At 48.2% G+C, this 19,798-nt stretch overlaps 1 protein-coding gene across 1 annotated transcript in view; it reads left to right on the forward strand.

The window, feature by feature from the left end:
- Positions 1-19,798, forward strand: part of RALY (RALY heterogeneous nuclear ribonucleoprotein) — a 129,320-nt gene that overhangs the window by 91,756 nt on the left and 17,766 nt on the right. The window contains exon 3 of the mRNA XM_030503367.1: positions 16,059-16,323. Coding sequence (XP_030359227.1) covers positions 16,068-16,323 — 256 coding nt within the window. The 5' untranslated portion in view covers positions 16,059-16,067. The remainder of the gene's footprint in view (positions 1-16,058; positions 16,324-19,798) is intronic.

The raw sequence follows: 19,798 nt of genomic DNA on the forward strand, positions 1-19,798 counted from the left end.
GAACCACAGCTGAACTGATCCCAATGCAGGACTATAGAGTGCAGGAAGAAATGGCATCACACAAGGTTTCAGGCAAGAAAAAACCCAATAAAGTCAAAATGTTAATTCACGTATTCCCACTATATTTTTGCTAGTGATCTCAACGGAGCAGTGATCGTTAGTTGCAGCAGGAATCAGTCTCTGTGTGGGCATGCAGGAGGGGAATTGTTCATGAGTCAGGAAAGGAGCAGCTCAAAGCACTCATTTTTATTGCACAGCTGGCCACGTGAAGTTTATGCTAACAGGGTTTTGTTCATGCTGAATGAGAATTGAACCCTGAGTAAACATCGGAGTGTCTCTTCCCTGCTCAGTTTTAGTGATGCCAACAGCATCGCTGGTGCTGGACTGAAATCAGGATTCATCTGGTAACAGTGACTGAATGAAAATATGGATTTAATTTCAAAGAGAGTTGAAAGTAATTCCTGAGCATCCTTTAAATGGGGAAACAGCCAAAGGGGTACATTGTTACAGATTTTAGGAGTCTAGATAAAGTGTTACAACTACCATTAGTTTTAGCAAGGCAACTGGATCACCTCCTGCTTGTGACAGCATGTCCTAGTGGTGGTGAAGGGAGGAGAACTCCTCTGGCAGTGAAACAAATACAGCATGTGCATGGGCAGTCATGTGTATGATAAAGTGCTGAATAAATTTATTAAATCAAATTATCCCTTAATCTGACCACCTATATAAATCAGGCCCTGGGGTAGCTCTGAATGCCGTCATGAACTAACACATAAACAGTAGCAGGCTTTTTAGGAAAATAACTTTAAAACCAATAGAGGATCTATCAAAACAAGGACTCTCTCAGGCTGATTACCCACAGCATTAAGCGTTTGTACCTTGTTTATCATCTGAGTTTGTCTAGTAGCTTCACCTTCAGTTGCTGGCTGCTGTCATGGCTTGATCCAGCAGATTGATAAATTCCCTTTTGCACTTGCGCTCTCCATCATGGCAGTTACAGCCCCTGGTTAAGTCACCAGGTATATTCTTCTTTGTCAAGCAACAAAGATTTTGTAAAAAAAGAATGTTTTCCAATACTTGAGTAGCTCCAAATTGTCTGTGACTTCCTTGGATTTTGGAATCCAGGAATTAGCAGGACTGTCAATACCTCCTCAAACCAATGCCTGATCTGATCACCCCAAGACTTCATGAGCCTTTTGGGTCCAGTTAGTTTTCCACAATAAGCTCAAAGACTTCCTAGAGTTTCTGTGTCCAAAAGAGAGTGCCTCACTGTGTGAGTCTAACCCGTGTGCTCTGCTCCAGTACCGTGCATTTCACTGTGACCCACTCTGTTATTCATCTCACCTGCAAACAGCAGCAGTGATGGTTTAATGCCTTCCCCCAGATCATTAGTAACGACAGAAGACAGGGTGGGTGCAAAAACCGGCTGTGGTGGGGCCCTGGGAGCATCTGTGTGATAATGGTTGGAGAATTCCCTGTTTAGCCAGGTCTTAATCCAAGCTTATGTTTTATGGTTCAGCTTTCTAGTGGAAACATGTGCCCCAAGTCAAACATCTTAAAGAAGTCTGAGTTTATTGATACTATTATTACCTCTATAAACCCAGCTTGGGATCTTATTGTAAAATGATCTCACTTTACTTTGACAAGGTGTATATTCCATATATGTGAGTTGATTGGCATTAATGATCTTTCAGACATTATATATAGCAGCTATCACTGTCATCATTTGCATTTATAGGTTGCTTTTCATCAAGGTAATTTGCAGCCATGAGCAAATCTTCATGACTTTATACTGAGCCCAAAAAGTCCATAAAATCCCTTTATGCTAACGTGGACTATAGCCCACGGATGTTAAAGATCATAGTGAAAGAGAGGATTTCTCCCCACTTTCCTATGTAAGTTGTTCTTTTGGGTGCTTCAAAGGGGAATGTTTTTACCTCCTTACATGAGGGATGATCAGCACCCTTAATGCAGAGCCCTCCCAATTTCAGCCATCCTCCCCAACTGGCAGCCAGTTGCAGCATATGTGAGCCATGGAGACAAGATGTTAAATAACTGTGAGGGAAGTGACTGCAGTGATATTTACCCCTGTGTGCTCAGGAGCTAGAGGTCAGCTGGCCAGGTAGCATTGTGGAAGAACGCCTCAGCGAAGCCAGAAAGATCAACACAACTGCTTATGAATTCTTCCTTTGGGAAAAAAAAAAAGATGTTTTAAATAGCCTCACGTGATAAAAGCTGACTTGACGCCCCATAAGCTGCAGGTATCAGAAAGCAAGCCATCCTTTTTTCCCATCACATCTCTGGTCCTTCCCAAGTGCTCCCATGTGGCTCATTTAGCATTTACACATGAGCATTAACTAGAGGAATCAGTGTGGGTTGGTTGGCCAGGGCTTATCTGTTAGGGTCAATAGCAGATTCCCTGGGGAGGGGTTCATCATCCACCACACTGGTGAAGCCCTGGGCATCTGAGTGCTAACACCAAGTCTTGAGTGTGTGTGAAAGATGCGTGGTGCTCTCTGCAGCAGGAGCAATGTGCTGTCTGTGTTCCTGGGGGATGAAAATAATGCAGGCAAGCTCATCCAAGCAGGGCAGGGGGAGCTCAAGGTTATGAAAATGAAATCATTCTTCTTCTTTTGCTTTTCCAATGACTGCTACTGTTAAAATGAGTAATTGTGGAGCAGCCGTGTCCAGACAGATGTGTTGCTGCTCACAGTTCTTGGTGATAGTCAAAGATGCCCTACACAGTAAGGAAAGCAAACAGCAGCTGAAAGTCACGCTGGCTTGGGTGAGTCTCCAAAGATCTGTGGATCAGTGTTGGTAGACACAGACCCAGGCAGCCAGTTTTGCTGATGAAAGATCAGATTTGATAGGGTTAAATAGGATAAAAAATGATTAGCAGGATAAATGCCTGCCTGCTTCTGTGCATGGTCAGGGAGGGTGAATGAAAGACAATCAAGCTTTGCATGTGAGGTTGTCAGCCACACTGTTCAGAGGACCCACAGGCCGTTCTTTGCAGTGAGTGCACACGTTAGTCCTCTCTGCTGGTGTTACAGGCAGTGGCTAGGTGTTGGCCACTGCTGGATGCAGGACACAAGCTCCTGGCACAGTGGTCTGGTCCATTGTGACAGCCCCATGACTACAGTCCCTGCTCTGGTTTGGTTTCTCTGGCACACCTCCAGTGGGATCTCATAGAGAAAAGCTTGGGGAGAAGCTCAGCCCAAAGATTTTAGTGATAAATATTGTTGCCTGGGAAAGCAAAGTTTGCCACTGTGAATGCTCCCTCCACCATACCCAACAAATTAAAGCCAAACAGGCAGTAAACTTCCATGGGCCATTACCTCTCTCACAGAGGAGGTTAAGTGTGATGAGGGCCAAATTGCCATTTAATGTGATCTAATTGATTTTATAAGCTGTTGTGTTAACAAGAAGCTCTGCAGTGTTCCCCTGGCACCACCCAAACAGTTTGGTAACACCCAGTGCATGCCCTTCCCCTGCGGTGGATGAGCACTGGGAGTCACTGGTAGGCATCAGCTTTGTGTGTAACCCACACACTGGGGCTGGTCCCCAGGGCAAGGGCTAGAGAAAAGATGCTACAGAGACCTGACCAAGGTTGGATGGGGCTTGGAGCAACCTGGTCTAGTGGAAGGTGTCCCTGTCCATGGCAGGGGGTTGGAACTGGATGAGCTTTAAGGTCCCTTCCATCCCAAAGCAGTCTGTGATTCTATGATGACCTGAAGAGCTTCTGTCTTCCTGCCATGACTCAGGGGCCAGTAGCTTACCTATATGAGTGAGGGGAGAAGGAGTGTCTGGTGCAGAGAAGCTGTTCAGCAGCCCATGAGAAGGGCAGGGTTGAGCAGCCCATGTTGGTGGAGAGCTGCAGGGTCCCCACAGAGCCAGGGAGAGCTTGATGCCAGCACTGGCCCCTGCCCTGGCAGGAAAATTTGACTGGATGAATAGGTTGATCTATGGGGAGCAACCCTCCATCCCAGAGCAGAGACAACAGGCCATGCCAGGCTCTGCTGGCTGTGATGAGAAAGGTGTCCCTCTGTCCTGCACCCCAGACAGATCTCTTGTGCCATGTACAACACTGGCTGCTCTTCCAGCAAGCACAGGAGCTCCCCATACTTCATGTTCCTCCTTGTGCCATCAGGAGGAGCTTCCCTGGCTGGGGGACGAGGTGCAATGGAGTGAGCTGGGCTCTGGCAGGACCAGGGCAGATCAATGAGCCCTTCCATGTCTTCAGGGGGTTGTGGCTGTCCCAGTGTGAAAGGCTTCATCACAAGTGGTAGACAAGGCAGCACAGCACTTGGCATTGTGTCCTTTTGCCACTGTGCTGCAAGCAAGAAAAATCAGCAAGCTGCTTGTTTTATTTAGTTTTTGACTTGGCTACAGAGCTCTTCTGGCCCCATCCTACCACCCGACACTGGTCATGTCCCAGTAGCCCCAGCCCTCAGCTCCTGCAGCCCTTTGGCTTTGTCTCCTGCTTGGGAAGCCAGGAGTTGATCCAACTCCCCAAATGTTTGTCCAAGCAACTTTAAGGTTGATAAAGCCCTGTGCAGTAGCCAGTGATGCCCTGCATGCGCTGAAGTGGTTTTAGGCCCGACTCCTTCTCAGCCCAATGCCGTGAATCCCGCCGTCTCTGACTAATGGTCCCAGCAGCTGTGCAGGATATTCGAGTTGCTTTTCATTTACAGTTTCGGTGGGTCCCTGGTAATTGGTACATGGCAACTTCTAACACATAACAGATGATATGGTGGTGGAGGGAATTTGTCATTGCTTCACTTCCCTGCGGCAGGAAGGGCTCATAAGTCACAGCTGACAAATCTTTTAATGACTTCTAAACTTCATTTACAGCAAAGAATGAGCATAATCAACAACAATGATGGGGTACTAATCATTTCGTATTATTAAAAAAGGGGTCTGTGTCTTTAGCCTCCTCTGTGGTAGCCTAACACTGCAATAGGAAGGGTGGTGGCCTCCTGGAGAAGAGCTGGCAGAGTGTGAAGGGATATAAATGGCACCAGCAGTGAGCCCCAAGAGTCCACACAGTCCTGAATGTAATCATGGTATGCAAGACTGGCATGATGATATTGATGGAGAATGAGAGCAGTAGATGAGTTACTTTCATCTCTGGCTTTGACCCAAAGCTTGCTGACGTCAGTGGGAAAATCACCAGACCATCAATCACCCCTGGGCTTCAGGTGAACTGATGCTGAGGGTAGCACAGTGCATGGGAGCAGGGGTACCCTCCATAAATCCAGGCTTTCTTTTAGTCTCTGCATCTGGAGAACTGGAGAGGCAAAGACCAATAGATGGGGAGCAGGATTTATTATTTCTCAAGTGGGAAAGGAATAGCTACCAACATAGGTCTTGACATAGTGGTCATGTCGAGCAACTCAGCTGCTTTTCAGGTGTCCCTTTCCCACTACGTCAGGCTCCATCCTTCCCATATGAGATACTTTCCTTGAGTTGAGGGTGCCTCCCCAATCACTGTGGAGCCTTGGACATGGTATTTAGACAACCAAACCTCAGAAAATCCCACCACAAGAGAAGCAGGAGCCTACATCCCAGCAACTTGACTTTATGTATCATAATAATCATTTATGTTATTCTGCCTGTTTTAGTATCTGACATAATTTTTAAAGGCAGTCAGCTGCTAATTAACTGAGAGAGGAAAGGAGCATGTCAGAAACCTCAGCTGTTAAAGAACTGGGGGTTAGTGTGTCAAGGTCCAGCAACTTTCTCTTGCTCTGCATCCCTAAGGCTCCCCATCCCTGCTCCAGCTCCATGGGGAGCAAGTGCCTGGCTTTGGTGATACCCATGACACGAAGTCCAGTAGCAGGTGTGGGGACAAATGGCTGATTTTCTCCGTAGGAAACGTGGACAAGCGTTTTGGAGGAACAATTCGATCTGGGTCCCAGAGGAACTCCTTTGGTCTGCAGATGGTGACTGCACTCACGGTGTCCTCCCCAGCTCATGGCTTTGCCGAGTCTCCTGGCGCTTGGGGCTTTGCTGAAATCCCCAGCAGCAGGAAGCACGTGGTGATGTGGAAATCCCTGATTTCTGCTCAGTCATTCAGGAAAACCAGCCGTAGCCCTCATGGCTCAGAAGAGGCAGGGATGGCCCCAGGAGCCCAGCACAAGCTTCAGGATGAGCAGGACCAGCTTGGCTGGGAATATAGTGTTTGTGTGTTAAAGGGGCTATGGCATCAAGATGCAGGACTCATGCTTAGATAGAAGGGCTAAATACTGAGAATTGCATCAGTGAAGCTTCATCTGCAGCAGTTCCTTCTTCGAAGCCGAGTGGCCCTGGCAGGTGATGAAGTTTTCTAGTGGTGTGTTGGCAGCATGAAATAGAGCCCACATTTTCCCCCTACTTCTGGAGGTCCACTTGTCCTCACAGGAACCTGTATCATGCAGGTTGGACAGCGCTTGGAGCAACCTGGTCAAGTGGAAAGTGTCCCTGCCCGTGTCAGGGGGATAGAACTGGATGATCTTAAGGTCCTTTCCAACCAAACCAGTCTGTCATTCAGTGATTCTGTGCTCTGTTTAGTGTGTGACATAACCCAACACTGGAGCTTGGGAGTGCTCCTGAGGCCACCTGTTAGCCATGACCAGAGGTGTTTTGTATGAGGAAGTGAGCGCTGGGCTTGTGGACCAGGGCAGGAGGCTCTTCTGCAGCCAGCCTGGAAGCCCTGCTCTTCCACCGCTCCATTTCCTCTCTGCCATAAGCAGGAGATGCAAAAAGCAGCAGTGAAGATACCAGTTCATTAACAGCTCAGAAAGTTCCCAGAAAGTTCACTTGCTTTTCCTCATAAATAAATCATTTGCTGTTAAAACAACATTTGGTCTGGTGGGGGGAGTTGTTCATTAAGGAACATCAAGTCAATAGGCGGTTGATGAGAACCTGTCTCCACTGAGTATGAGTGGGAGAGTGGGGGATGGAAACATTGTGTTTTCCTATTAGGCTGCGAATGATAAAGAATTAAAGAATAATTCTCAAGAAATTAGTCATGGCCAGCCATTAATGAACATCTCAGAAACACACTAATGAGCTGCCTTCAGATGCCTGTAAAAAAGGGCTTTAATTAGATTAATACATGCAGCATTGTCCATAGCCCAGTAGGTAATCATCAGGTTCTGCACCACTGGGATTATGGATGACATTCTATTTAATTGCTGTTTCCTTTTCATTTTCTTTCCCTTTTTTTTTTTTTTCCTTTTAAAGATTCTTTCCTCCAAAGAATTTTGTTTCTGTTCTCAAACATAACCTAAACATTATCCATGGAATTCTGCATCTGAAAGTGCTGCCAGGCTGGGCTGATCTGATTCAATTGACCTTTAAAATTTATTTTGCTGCTGTCAAAAAGAATGTTAGTCTGTTCATGAGAGATTTCCAAGACGATTAGAAGCAGGCTTCTGAAAAGTCAACTTGTTGCATATTCTGCAATGAAAGGATGATCCTTTTTTGGTTTTCGGGGTTGTTTTTTTTTTTTTTTTTGAGAAAAATGCCTTCATTTAAAAAATATTTTCATGGAAAAGCAAAGTCCAGAAAAGTTCAATGAGAATGGGGAGTACATGTTCAAGTGCAGAAGAGCTCCTTCTTGTAGGGTGAAACCCAGCGAGTTGATCCATGAAGGCTTCAAAGGATGCCCTAATTCTTGCTTATAGCACACTCTGATGGTGGGGTTTTGGTTTTTGCCTCATATGCTGTCAGGACTCTCACATTTTAAATGCAGTGTTGTTAGCTTTGGAGTGGAAACCCAAATTTAACCCACCAAGGTTGACACCTGCCTGAAAATCCTGATCAGTGCATGACAGACATCTTTGTTTTCAAAGGAATTCATCTCTGAACTGAAGGGCAGGACTGAGGGTCAGGGGCACTTTGGATGCTCCCTACTGTCACATTGCACTGCTGGTGGGACAACTTTTGTCCATCTTTGGCCCAAAGAGAGACTTTGGCTTTACCAAGCAGGTGGGAGAAAACATTGCCTCCAAAGCCAATGCAGATCAGCAGCTTTGGTGTAAAGGTGATGATCCACGATCATCATATATATGTGCATACCTCTGGTATCTGCCTTATGGGAGCTGTGTCCTGCCCCACCGGGGGTCCTATTAGCTCCAGCATGACCACACACATGTGCATCCTTTGGAGTGAGCCCCAAGGTTGTGGAGACAGGCAGAGTGAGGGGCAGTGCTGCCGCAGGGGCTGCTTGGATGGATCTCAGAGGACCCAGCTGCAGGTCATCCCTTTATCACACTTATTAGGAAGGATTTAAAGCTCTAATGAACAAATTTTTAAGCTTTCTATAGGCATGAATAATATGTAGGACAGATGGTTACGAGCCACAGCTATAAACTGTGTGCTGACCTGACAGACTTTGTAACCATTGTACCTTTAAGAACTGATTAAATACTTATTAAACTAGCTATTGATTATTTATGGAAGGATTTACCAGTTGCACTGCGATTTAAATCAGAGCCAGGGTTTCAAAGGGTTGGCAGGATTTCTCCAGTTCAAAATCACTTGTTTTAATTAAAAATTAAAAAAGGAGGCTGTTTGCATAGCAAGATAGATAGTTGAAGGAAGATTATGAGGGAGCTAATCCTGTCCATGCTGCTGTGCGCTCAGCACCCACTCATCTGGGCAGCAGCACCCTTTATCAAAAGGGAATTAATTCCAAATCTGTGAAGGTAGCGCTCCCCTCTACCAGCACAGAGACACCAGCATCCCCACGCTCGCTGGTCCTGGTGCTCCAGCCATAGGTGGCATAACCCAGTGTGTAATGGTGGCACAGGGCAGCTCTGGGAGAGGATGCAGTGATGTAAACGTGTGTCAGAGGTGGCACAGAGTAAGATGAATCAAGGGAACAGACCAGCCCCTACTGCCAGAGCCCTGTGAAATGCAGAACTTGGCATCTGCCACAAGCTAATGGTGTCAGGCGGGATTATTTGCTTATGTCCTGCAGCAAATATGCTTGAACCAGATGTCGCTGATGTTTTCTCTCCCTCCTGCTCAGTAGCTTTGCTCTCTCCTCTGTGCTGCCCAGGTGCACAGGATGAGTGCAGCCCCCATCTAAACAGGGGTGAAGAAGACCAGAGGTGGGCAGCAGCTACACCCCATCCGTCACCCACCCCATAAACTGAGACCTGGGTGCTCAGTGCAGAGCAGGAGGTGAGGGCAGGTCATAAATACAGCTGTGACCCCGAGCTCCCCAGGACTTCTCAGTGTGCTTGCAGAGGCAGTAACTGCTGGATGCTTTCCTGTGACGGTGGGTGGTGCAGATGCATCACCACATGTGTCATTACAGGCAGTCCCCATCCAGAGCTGTTACAGCAGCAGCGTCTCCTGCATGTCAGGTGTTAAAATTGTTTCATTCTACCACGGAAAATATGATGTGCAGGGTGGAAACTGGGCTGAAACTGGGCCCACAGAGTCTGTATGCTTGGGAGGAGGAATCAATGTCCTCAGACAGAAAATGATTCCCGCAGCAAAAATGTCAGGGGGGCTGCAAGGAAGCATTGGTGCCTTCTCCATCTCTGCTCCAGCCACACAACCCTGATGGGGTGGCCTGGGTATGGAGAGGAAATAAGGATGGGTGACAGTGGTGAGTCCCAGGCTGGGACTTGGCGTTGGGGTATATAAGAGATGGGCACCTCCGCGGTGACCTAGAGGTGAGTGATTGCCTGGCAAAGCCTGAGCCTGGGCAGGTCTGTGTTGACTTACCTGCAACATGGAGCCCTGGGAAGTGTTTGGAAAAATTTGCATACCCTGTACAAGGAGCCGCTTGTCTGGTGGGAGATGGGACAGCCCAAAGCAGCACTCCTGAGACCCAAGGACCTGCTCTGTCTGCAGCAGAAGCATTGTCCTGTAATGGGCTGTGCTCAGTTGCACTTTACAGGGGGGAAAAGATTTGCAAAGGGAACCCACAGCTTCACAGCAAGTTAGTCTGGCTCCTGCTGAGCTGATCTCCAGCATTCTGGCTCTGCCAGCTCTCTCAGCACAGCAGAGATTTCCCCAAAAGTCAGCCCTGGTCCTGCAGAACTAGTCTCATAATTGTGACATCTTTGTCTATATCCTTTTTTTAATAACTTTCTGGTCCCTTAACAATCACGTTTGGGAGAATCAAAGCTGTTTTCCCTGGAAACCCCAAGGACTGGTTTCCTTCCAGTTTATTCTATTTATTGAACCACAGAACAGTGAACAGGGTCTTTCTGCTCTCCGGGAGGAGGGCTGAGCCCCTCTGGATTTCTGTGCAGGACATGTTGGGGACTCAGAAGTTATTAAAAAGATTGCAGGGTTTGTGTTGGTTATTAAACTAATGCTTTGGAGCTCGGCTCTGGTGTTTGGGGACTCACTAGCAAATTACTTGCAGCTCCTGGGGGAGGAATGATTGGCACCAGGGGTAGTAGGGACTTTGCTTTTAAATGCATGTGCATTTCTGTGCTGTCGATGGTGCTCTGGCGATGCGGTCAGTGCAGTTCCTCTGTCTTGTAACTGGCTCTGTTTTGTTCTAAAACGGGGGGGGGGTTGGCTAAAAGAAGGACTGTTTTACTCAGAAATCCCTTAGAGACGAGCATCTGGGTTGATGGAGATGCTCAATGTCACAGCCATGCCTGTTTGTGCTGGGGCGTGTTAACTGCCTTGGTCCTCCCTAAAAACCTTCTTCCCACTTGCAAGAAAGATGTACAGACATTACAGTTTGGGGATGAAAACCATCCAAAAAGCAGTGAGGTGGTGCAGAACTGGGTTTTGTCCTATGCAAGAGTATGGTTAAAGAAGACCTGAACCAAGTTGTGTCATTCAGGCTTCCTCCAGCATTGAGCAGAGGTGCAGCAGCGCTGGCGTCAGAGCTGGGGACATTCAGCTCTCACTGGAGCATAGTGCACAACAGGCTGCAGCATCCATCACATGTGCTGGCAAGACACAGGTTTGCTTGGGCTTTTTTCAGTACTCCAAATGCCAAATTGTCCCCAAACCCAGCCCTGGTCCCTGCAGGATGTCTTCATTTGTCATCTGGCTTCCAGCAGAAAGCCACCGAGTTGGGAAAACTTGTTACTGGATGGAGGATGAAAAACCACATCTCCTCTTTTGTGAAGAAGCGTGATAAGAGGAGAATAAGAGCCCGGCTGTGTGTTGCTGTCACGCTGAAATAAAGAGCTTTCTACAGGAGAGGGTGGTGGGACTTGTGGGTCTGCTTTGCCTTTTTCTTCTCTGACAGTTCGTCACTAAGACGGAGGCCCCTGGGGATTTCAGACACCTGGCTCTCAATTAAACAGCTAATCTGTGAAGCAAGGCACTTAAAGCAGGGAGGAAAAATAGCTTATCAAGTAAAGCAGCTCTGGCCTTGGGCTGTTACCAGATTGAATATCAGTGTTTTGAAGGGATTCCTGGATGTTTGTGGCAGCAGGGGCTGTGACACTGTTTCCAGCCGTGCTGTCCTAGGAGGAGAGGAAAAGTGCTATCGGTGGGTATCTGTGCACCTCCAAGTGCTGCAGCATCACAGGGGGCACGTGCAGGCAGGCACGGCCTCTCTTTAAGCATGGGAGTTGTATGGAACCTCAGAGTGGTCCTCACATCTCTAAGAAATGGCACTGGGGATCCTTGACTTTTTGGACTACAAAGCTCAGTTAATCCCATGTTTTCTTCTCAGCCTGGCAAACAGGTTTCCTTGTGCCATGCATAGCAGAGTGATAAATCCATGGAGAGCTGTGCCTGGGATCCTGTGGTAGGGTTAGGCTGCAGGGTGATGGTCAAGAGATGGTGGGAGAGCCCTGGGGTGGCACAGCCTATATGCAGATGGATGTGTTTATGGGGTCACTGTGGTCTGGTTTGAAAGAAGGAACTTATGACAATCTCATCCTTAAGTCTCCAAAACTCTCCTTATGTCTTTGGGGGCATTTGGGAGTGGGAGGTGTCATTATGATGTTTCCGTAAGCTTTGGTGAGGCTGGTGGCACACACCTTCCAGACCTCTCCTGTCTGGGCCTCAGCTTCCCTTGCAGAAAAGCATAGTCATCTGTGCTTGGTGTTCTCTGAGGTCCTAAAGATGAACGACCCCTTTATACATTCATCTATGTCCAAGTATTACTACTACTTGCCTTTTGTCTTGTTCTCTTTTCCAACCCAAGTCTGTCTTGTTGCAGTTGTGGTTGGGGGATGAAAGGTAAGATAATAGCTGTGAAAATGCATCTGCTGAAGACTGGTAGTTATTAGAATAGTGATCTATAACCAGTTATATGTGTCTCTGCTGTGTATATTTTCCTAATCAAACATGTCACCAAGTTACTCTGACTCATGCCCACTGGTTTTTATGTGGCCTATCAAAGAGATGGTGGCTTGAGAAGACACTGTACTTTATAGCAATGCCCTGGTGAGCTGTGTTGTTTCACGTGGAAGGGACACTAAGCCAATGTGCCTGATGGCTGTGCTGAATTTAATCTGCGCACAACACTAAGTGCTCTGCTGGAATGCAGTTAGTTAGAGTATGAAATATTAATATGCAATGATTAAAGCGTCCTTTTTCAGTTGTTACAGTAAGGGGAGACCAATAAGTGATGTGAAATGAATATTGTGTGTAAGAAGCCCTACCTGAACAGGACAGAGAGGCAAGGGAGGCTGCATTCTCCAGGGGATGCCAGGCTTGCATGGGGCAGCAGAAAAGCACTTTGCACAGGGGTTTTGAACACAGTGACGAGTGGTTTATAAACTGCAAAGCAAGAGGTGTGCAGGCTGCTTGTTAGACTGAGAGCAGGAGCACTGGTTGGTGCTCAAAATCTCAGAGCAATGCTATGCTGGAAGCCCAGAGTCCCAGTTCCCCAGCCTTGGGCAGAGCTCCCTGCCCAAGCCCTGCTCCCTGCCTGGGAGCAGTGTCAGTGCTCAGATGGCACTGGGAGAACATCCCATCTGCAGAGACATTGGGGCCCCGTTGGCTTCCTCCCAAGTCGTTTCCAGTAGCGTGGCCATCGCCTTGCCTGACCTTGAGCTTGCCATCTGCTGACCCGATCCTGTCACTCATCAGCCACAGGCACATCTCCTGTGCAGACCTGCAGTGTCCTGACATGGCCCCAAAGCCACTGGGACTTCCACCAGGGAGCCAAGGGCAAGGCTGTCCCAAGGGAGGTGGACGCTGAGCTCCCCACTCCGTCACTGGTCCCTGCAATGGGTGGTAAAAGTGACTTCTCCCATCACCACCTTCTATAGCCATGAGCTTTATGAGGCTGTAGGGATGCAGCATCCCAGGTGGGCAGGAGAGGAGACAAGCACATGCTGGTACAACTGCAGGAAGCAGGGGGGAAGGTCACAGGAGCCAGACGAGGAGGGTGCAAGGTGGGGACAGGGAGCAAGGACCTGGGAGAGGTGCAGGTTCCTCTTCAATTCCCACCTCCATCGTGGCTGAGGTCATGCCTTGGGAGATGTCCTTCTCCGAGTGCAGATCCATCTGGTGCCTTAGTGCCCATCTGAGAAACAGCTCAACTCCATCCAGCTCTTTCATTTTTAAGCAAACCCACAGACCAGAGTGTCCATTGACAGCAGCAGAGTTGGCTCATGTTGCACCTGATGAGAGGTTGCAGACACTAGATTTGGGGGAAAACCACAGGATTTATGTCCCACACACTTCCATTCTACCCAAATCCCCCACCTAGCCTTTTCTATTCCCATGCACTGAGGCAGCTTAACCCGTATTCCTCTTACACAGGCTTAAGGAGTTCAGTGCCGTGGTATAATTGGTGTTTGCAGTGGCAAACAGCTGGCCAGTGATTCTGACTGTTGTAGTAACACACATCTGGGCTGGTTAGTGTTTGGGAAGGGTTTGGGCAAACAGGAGCCTGGTTTTCCATAAGCTGGGACTGGGTGGGTAGCAGGGTAAAACTCTTCAGTGATGGGGTGTGAAGACAAGAGACAGGCTAGTAGTATATTTGAGCACTAGGTTTTATTTTGAGGAAGAAGGCATTCCTCCTGCCTGCATGTGGCTGGTCCAGACCTGGAAATAGTATGGGAGAGTCTTCTCTGTTGTCTCTTTACTTTCGTGCTGGACTGAAGTTCCGAAGCCTGGAGGTACAAGCCAGTGATGCTTGTCTGTATGGGTAGAAGTACCCTTAGGCAAAATGGGACTATGGACAGGAGCAGCCCCTGCTGGGTATCATAGAATTATAGAATCAGCTAGGTTCGAAGACCTTTAAGATCAAGTCCAACTGTTCCCCAGCACTGCCAAGTCCACCACTAAACCATGTCACTAAGGGCCTCGTCTGCACGGTTTGTGAACACTTCCTGGGTTGGTGATTCCACCACTGCCCTGGGAAGCCTGTATCCCAAGGGGCCAGTGGCTCAGAAGGACATCAGTGGACATCACCCAAGGAGCCAAAATTGTGCTCACCTGGGAAAGGGTTGAGATAGGTATAATGAAGTTATCCCCCTAACAGGTTTAAGAGGAGAGAGAAGCAACCAGAGATTTCATGTCCTGTGGGGTAGTTCTGTGCAGGAGAAGACAAGGAAGAAGAACGACCTGGGTTTTCTGAAGGTCTTGGGAGCAACCCCAAAAAGCATGTCAGGAAATGTTGTGACTTTTTCCCAGGCTCTGCCTAGTGAGGAGTATAGGACAGACTCTTGTAGGGCTTGGCAAAGCCAGAGCATCATATGCTGACAGTGTCAGTGCCTCAGGCGGGCTGGGCTGCAAGCAAGGGCTTGGGACCAGGGGGACTGGGTCCGCAGGAGCTGCACCCATGCAGATGGGCAACTGGCACTGTCCCCACCTTGCACCCAGACAGACTTGGTCTTTAAGCCCAGAGAGCCAAAACCCCAAAGGCAGATGGTGCTTTAGCTCTGCCTACTGCCAGGGCAGATGCTGGAGATACCAGGGAGGGGACACCATGGCCCTGGAGTAGCAGTGCATCCCCTGTGCCAGGCTCAGTGACCACCTGGAGTTGAGAGGACACTGGTGGCATTGCCCCAGGTGCTGGGAGTACCTGTGGGTGCTGCTGGAAGGAGCTGGGGAAGAGCAGCAGCACTTCAGTGTGCATCAAAAAATACCTTCCATAGCTCTGAGGTGACTTTTCCCAGGTAACAACCACATGCTATGTATGGAACATACAATAGTGATCCTAGAGCATTCCCTCTGTTTCTGGAAGATGAAAATCAACATCAATCAAGATGTCGTTGAACAGCTCTTAATTTTCACTGCAGAAATGCAAGCAGGCAGCCAGGCTAGCTTTAATTTCACACAATTTCCAGTCCTGTCCCTTGGTCCTCTTAGTCCTCAGAGCTGAAGCCTATTCTCAGGGGCTGCCTAAAAATACCCCAGGCAAGAAACTTGGAGGACCATGCCTTACAGCTATGGGAAACGGGTTGGAGTGGCTTCCAGCGGATCTGGCTGATGGCTTTGTGATTTCCAAGCTAACAGTGACACCTCCTGTTAGCAGAAAATTCTGCTCAAAGCCCAGCATGTAAATGCACAGGCAGGCAGCAGAGTGCAGATACCAGACGGGAGCACATGGGGTTACTTTGCCACTTACATCTCTTCACTTGAATCCAGAAAACTCAAGTCCTTTCCCAGCTGCAAGTGCAGATCCACAGGGACGAGGCTGTCTCTGTGCATGGTGAGATCTGCAGGGACAAGGCCGGCCTGTGGTGCTCAGCTCAGGAAAGCTTGGAAAGGTGGGCATGAACAGAGGTGCTGACTGCAGACTGCTTTCAAAAGAGCAGTGCTTTGATTTGTAATTAAGTATAGAGAGGTAAAAGCTTTCGTATAATAGTATTAAAGTTTTTATGTAGATGTAAAATGTATTTAAATCTTTTTTTGGCCATTAAAAGCAACCAGCTTATACCCAGAGTGTCGGCCTGATAATAGGTTTCCAACAAGAGCTTTGCGCTGGCTGTGACAGTCACCTCCCCAACACACAGGGGCTCTCTGGAGATGGGATCCCCTCAGCTGTGACTTGCTGATGTTGAGGAGCTGGTTCCCTCGCTCCAGGCTTACTGGGAGATTTACCCCTCACCCCTTTCTGTAAGACTCCAGCAATTCCCTTGCACACCTTCCTGACTATCGGTTTGTTGGTTCAGGTGTTCAAGATGTCATTGAAGGTGCAGACGAGCAACATCACAAACAAGAATGACCCCAAGTCCATCAACTCCAGAGTCTTCATTGGCAATCTCAACACAGCCGTGGTCAAGAAGTCAGATGTGGAGACCATTTTCTCCAAGTATGGGCGAGTGGTGGGCTGCTCCGTTCACAAGGGCTATGCCTTTGTACAGTACTCCAACGAGAGGCACGCACGTGCTGCTGTCCTGGGTGAGAACGGACGTGTGCTTGCTGGCCAGACCCTGGGTAAGTCATTTCTTCAGCTATTTTGGGTGTCCAGGTGCAACATGTCTTGGTTGTTCCATAAGAGATGGCCAAGGAATGCCCAGTCCACAGTAAAACTGGGACATCAGTCTGCAGAGCAGGGTCAGGTCCAATGATGGTGACACAACCCAGTGATGGCTGAGTGGGTCCATAGTGATGAGGAGCTCTGGGAAGTCAGCCAATGGATCAGGATCAGCAGGGTCCATGGCAAGGCAAAGGCATACTGTGACAGAGCTGGAGACCAGCACTACTACAGCACAGCTTTGGTGGGTAGGGGCTGAAGGCTCCTGGGTCCCATGTGGATATAGGTCAGAAGCAAGGCTGGTCATGGTCATTCAGACATAGTATCCTCAGGGCTGTGACATTGTGGCCCAAGACCTCATGTTATGGGCTGTGATTGTGGAAGCTAAAACACAGTTCTCAATCATCCCATGTCCTTGTCTTTGATATGCTGGAGAAGAACAAGGGTGGGAAAAGACATTCCCTGGCTTCCTTTCTGCCCTTTGCCTGTCAAGAGAGAAACATAGAAACATAGAATGATTTGGATTGGAAGGGACCATCAAAGATCATCTAGTCCAACCCCCCTGTCACTAGACCAGGTTGCTCAAAGCCCCATCCTTATATCCAACCTAAACCTGCCTTTTTTCCATTTAAAACCATTACCCCTTATCCTGTCATTACAGGCCCTGGTAAAGTCTCTCTTAAGCTTTATTATAAGCCTCCTTTATATATTGAAAGGCTGCAATAAGGTCTCCCTGAGACCTTACTTACACATAAGTTGCCCAGCATATTTGAGTATTTGTAATTAGAGAGGTGATATTCAGACTCAAACTAGCTCAGACTAACTTTAGCCAGCTGATGTTAAATAACTCCCCCCGCAGACCATGAAAGTCTCTTGTCTGCACTGCTGTGTGATAAGAAATAACAAACAGAACCACCCCAGCTGCTCCCAGCTGCGTCCTTATTTTGCAGGTTGTTCTCAAGTGTCATATGCTGAGAAGCTGTTGTCACCAGCTCTAAGCTGAGAATTGGAACTGGAGACAGTATTTTTAACGAAAAATAGTTATTTCCAAGCCTGCTGCAGACAGTGGTTGTTGGGCACCCAGGAAAGCGATTTGCAGCCCATTCCCACTCTGCTTCTGGCACAGCAGGCTGAAATAAGAAGTTGCATGCTAGATCTGATCTTTAAGACTTACTCAAATATGAAAAACTTCTTTCACTTCTCTTATGGTCCAGAGAGCGGAGCTGCAGACCAAGGCCAAGCGCAGTGTGCCAGGAGTCCTTCCAGCCCAGGCATTGCCCACATCTGCAGAGTCCATGGATAATGACAAAGTGGGCCTTGGGGAGCAAAGGAGTTCATTGTGATGCTCCAGACAGATACAGGATATGCAGCTAAGAGCCAGGCAACACTTGCCTGCTTAGCTGAAGAGAAAGATGAAAGGTTTGCCATGATAGGAACCTCTTACTCGCAGTGCTGGTCCCAGAGTTCTGGTCTGCCAAGACAAAAGGACCATGTTATAGCTGGGAGTCCTGTACATGCACTGGATGAGGTGCAAATTCAGCTCCCTTTCATCTTCCTCCCCTTCATGGGCCAGTCTTACCACAGAAGAGCTCAGCAGGCTTTCCTTTGCTGTTCATGGACCACAGAAACACTCCCCTTTCAGGAGGATCAAGCAGAGAAGAAGAGCTGAACAGTGTAGTTAGAAAATGTCTTTGCACAAAACAGGGTAGAAAGTCACTCGCTAAAAAAAGAGGAGGTGATGACCGCATAGGACCATGTGTCCCCAGTGCCAGCAGGCGGTCACTCAGCAGGACAGCATCCCTGTCTGAATCCAGAGCCACTCCTTACAGCAAGCACTTGCTGTAATGGCTCAGCTGTAGCAGCCCCACATGGCACAGTTGGAGTAAAACTGCCTTTCCTGCCTCAGCTCTTCACATGGGAGAGAGAATTTGCACCATCATTTAAGAAACGGAAAACCTCATAGTTTTGCATGTGACATGAGTGCTGTGGTTTGCAGGTGACATTTTCTAGCACGTACCAGAATGAAGGAGCAAGCAGCATCTTTCTAGCTTGCATCTCCCAGCTGAGATCAGCTCTCAAGCTAAGTGGTCTAATAGCATTTCTTCCATTTTTTTCTCTTTTCTCCTTCTTCGTCACCATACATGCAAACAACCAACCTTACATTTTAATTGATCAGCAAGATACTGAATGCATCACGAAATGGAGGTGTTTGAAACCATAGCTGTAGCCCATCCTGTGCTGGGACATGGACTGCTCTGCCAGGCAGGTCACGGCAACCTCTGTGCTTTCTCCAGAGGCTCCCAGACACCCCAGTCATTGCAGGAAGCAATTACCATTCCAGTGGGGGAGCTCTGCACTGGAAGCTGGATCCACACCATAACCTCACCCTACCATGTTGGCTAGACAAAGCATGACCTCCCCCTTCAGTGTGGGCAAAGATGCCTGGGTATGGGCAGGAGGGATAAATACTGCCTTGGAATGGGCAGGTAGGTTCCATGTTGTGGAATGGGAATGATGCAAAATCTCTCCATACTGATATGCATGGTGAGCTCTTGTCTCTCCTTGTTCGCTATCAAGGGAATCCTGAGGGACCTGACTGCCCATCACCACTGTAGGTCTGTCTGCATCCACTGATGCAGGCTCCATAGTAGCAATTGGTACAAGTACATGGAGCTAATTGTCATTGTCCACCATTGGGCTTTCATTATGTATGCCTTGAAGGGTGTTAAGCAGCATGGGGCTGTCATTAGCTCTCCAGTTTGCAAGAAAAGTGACTGGCAGCTGGCAAGATTCACACTGACAGCAAAAAGGGTTCGCGACAAGGGCACTGGGGCAGAGGAGGGCTGTGTTCTGGGATACACCACAGAAGAATTTATTCCTCTCTATAGCAAACAGCATTGCCAGAAGCATTGCCTTGCTCAACAGACTCGGAAAAGGAACCAAATGCATAATGTTCACACTGGCAGCAGTTGTCCATGGATCTGTCCCATGGCAGTGCACATCCTTGCTAGCGTTCAGGCTCAATGCTCTTCTGCATTCCCCTTAGCAGCTGAGTATGGGAGGATGGAGGATGAAAGGCAGCAAAGAAAACACATGTTCTGATCTGAAATTTCCTCCAGAGGAACATTCAGTGTAATCGCTGAGTGACACCCTAATACCACGCTTGTTAGGCAAGCTTATGAACAGGCTAAGCTCCAGCTTCAGTAGGAATGATGTCTCTTGCTAGACCCTAAAAGGCAGTCCAAGGAATTGCACAGCAAGACGTGAGCAGTGGGAGCATGTCTGTGCTCCTCTGGAGCTGTGATGAATACTCCTTCCCTGGCAGTGTTCAAGGCCAGGTTGGACAGAGCCTTGGGTGACATGGTCTAGTGTGTGGTGTCCCTGCCCATGTCAGGGGGGTTGGAACTAGGTGATCTTAAGGTCCTTTCCAACCTA

Source organism: Strigops habroptila, chromosome 13, assembly GCF_004027225.2.
Source record: "Strigops habroptila isolate Jane chromosome 13, bStrHab1.2.pri, whole genome shotgun sequence".
In the NCBI taxonomy this organism is placed as follows: domain Eukaryota; kingdom Metazoa; phylum Chordata; class Aves; order Psittaciformes; family Psittacidae; genus Strigops; species Strigops habroptila.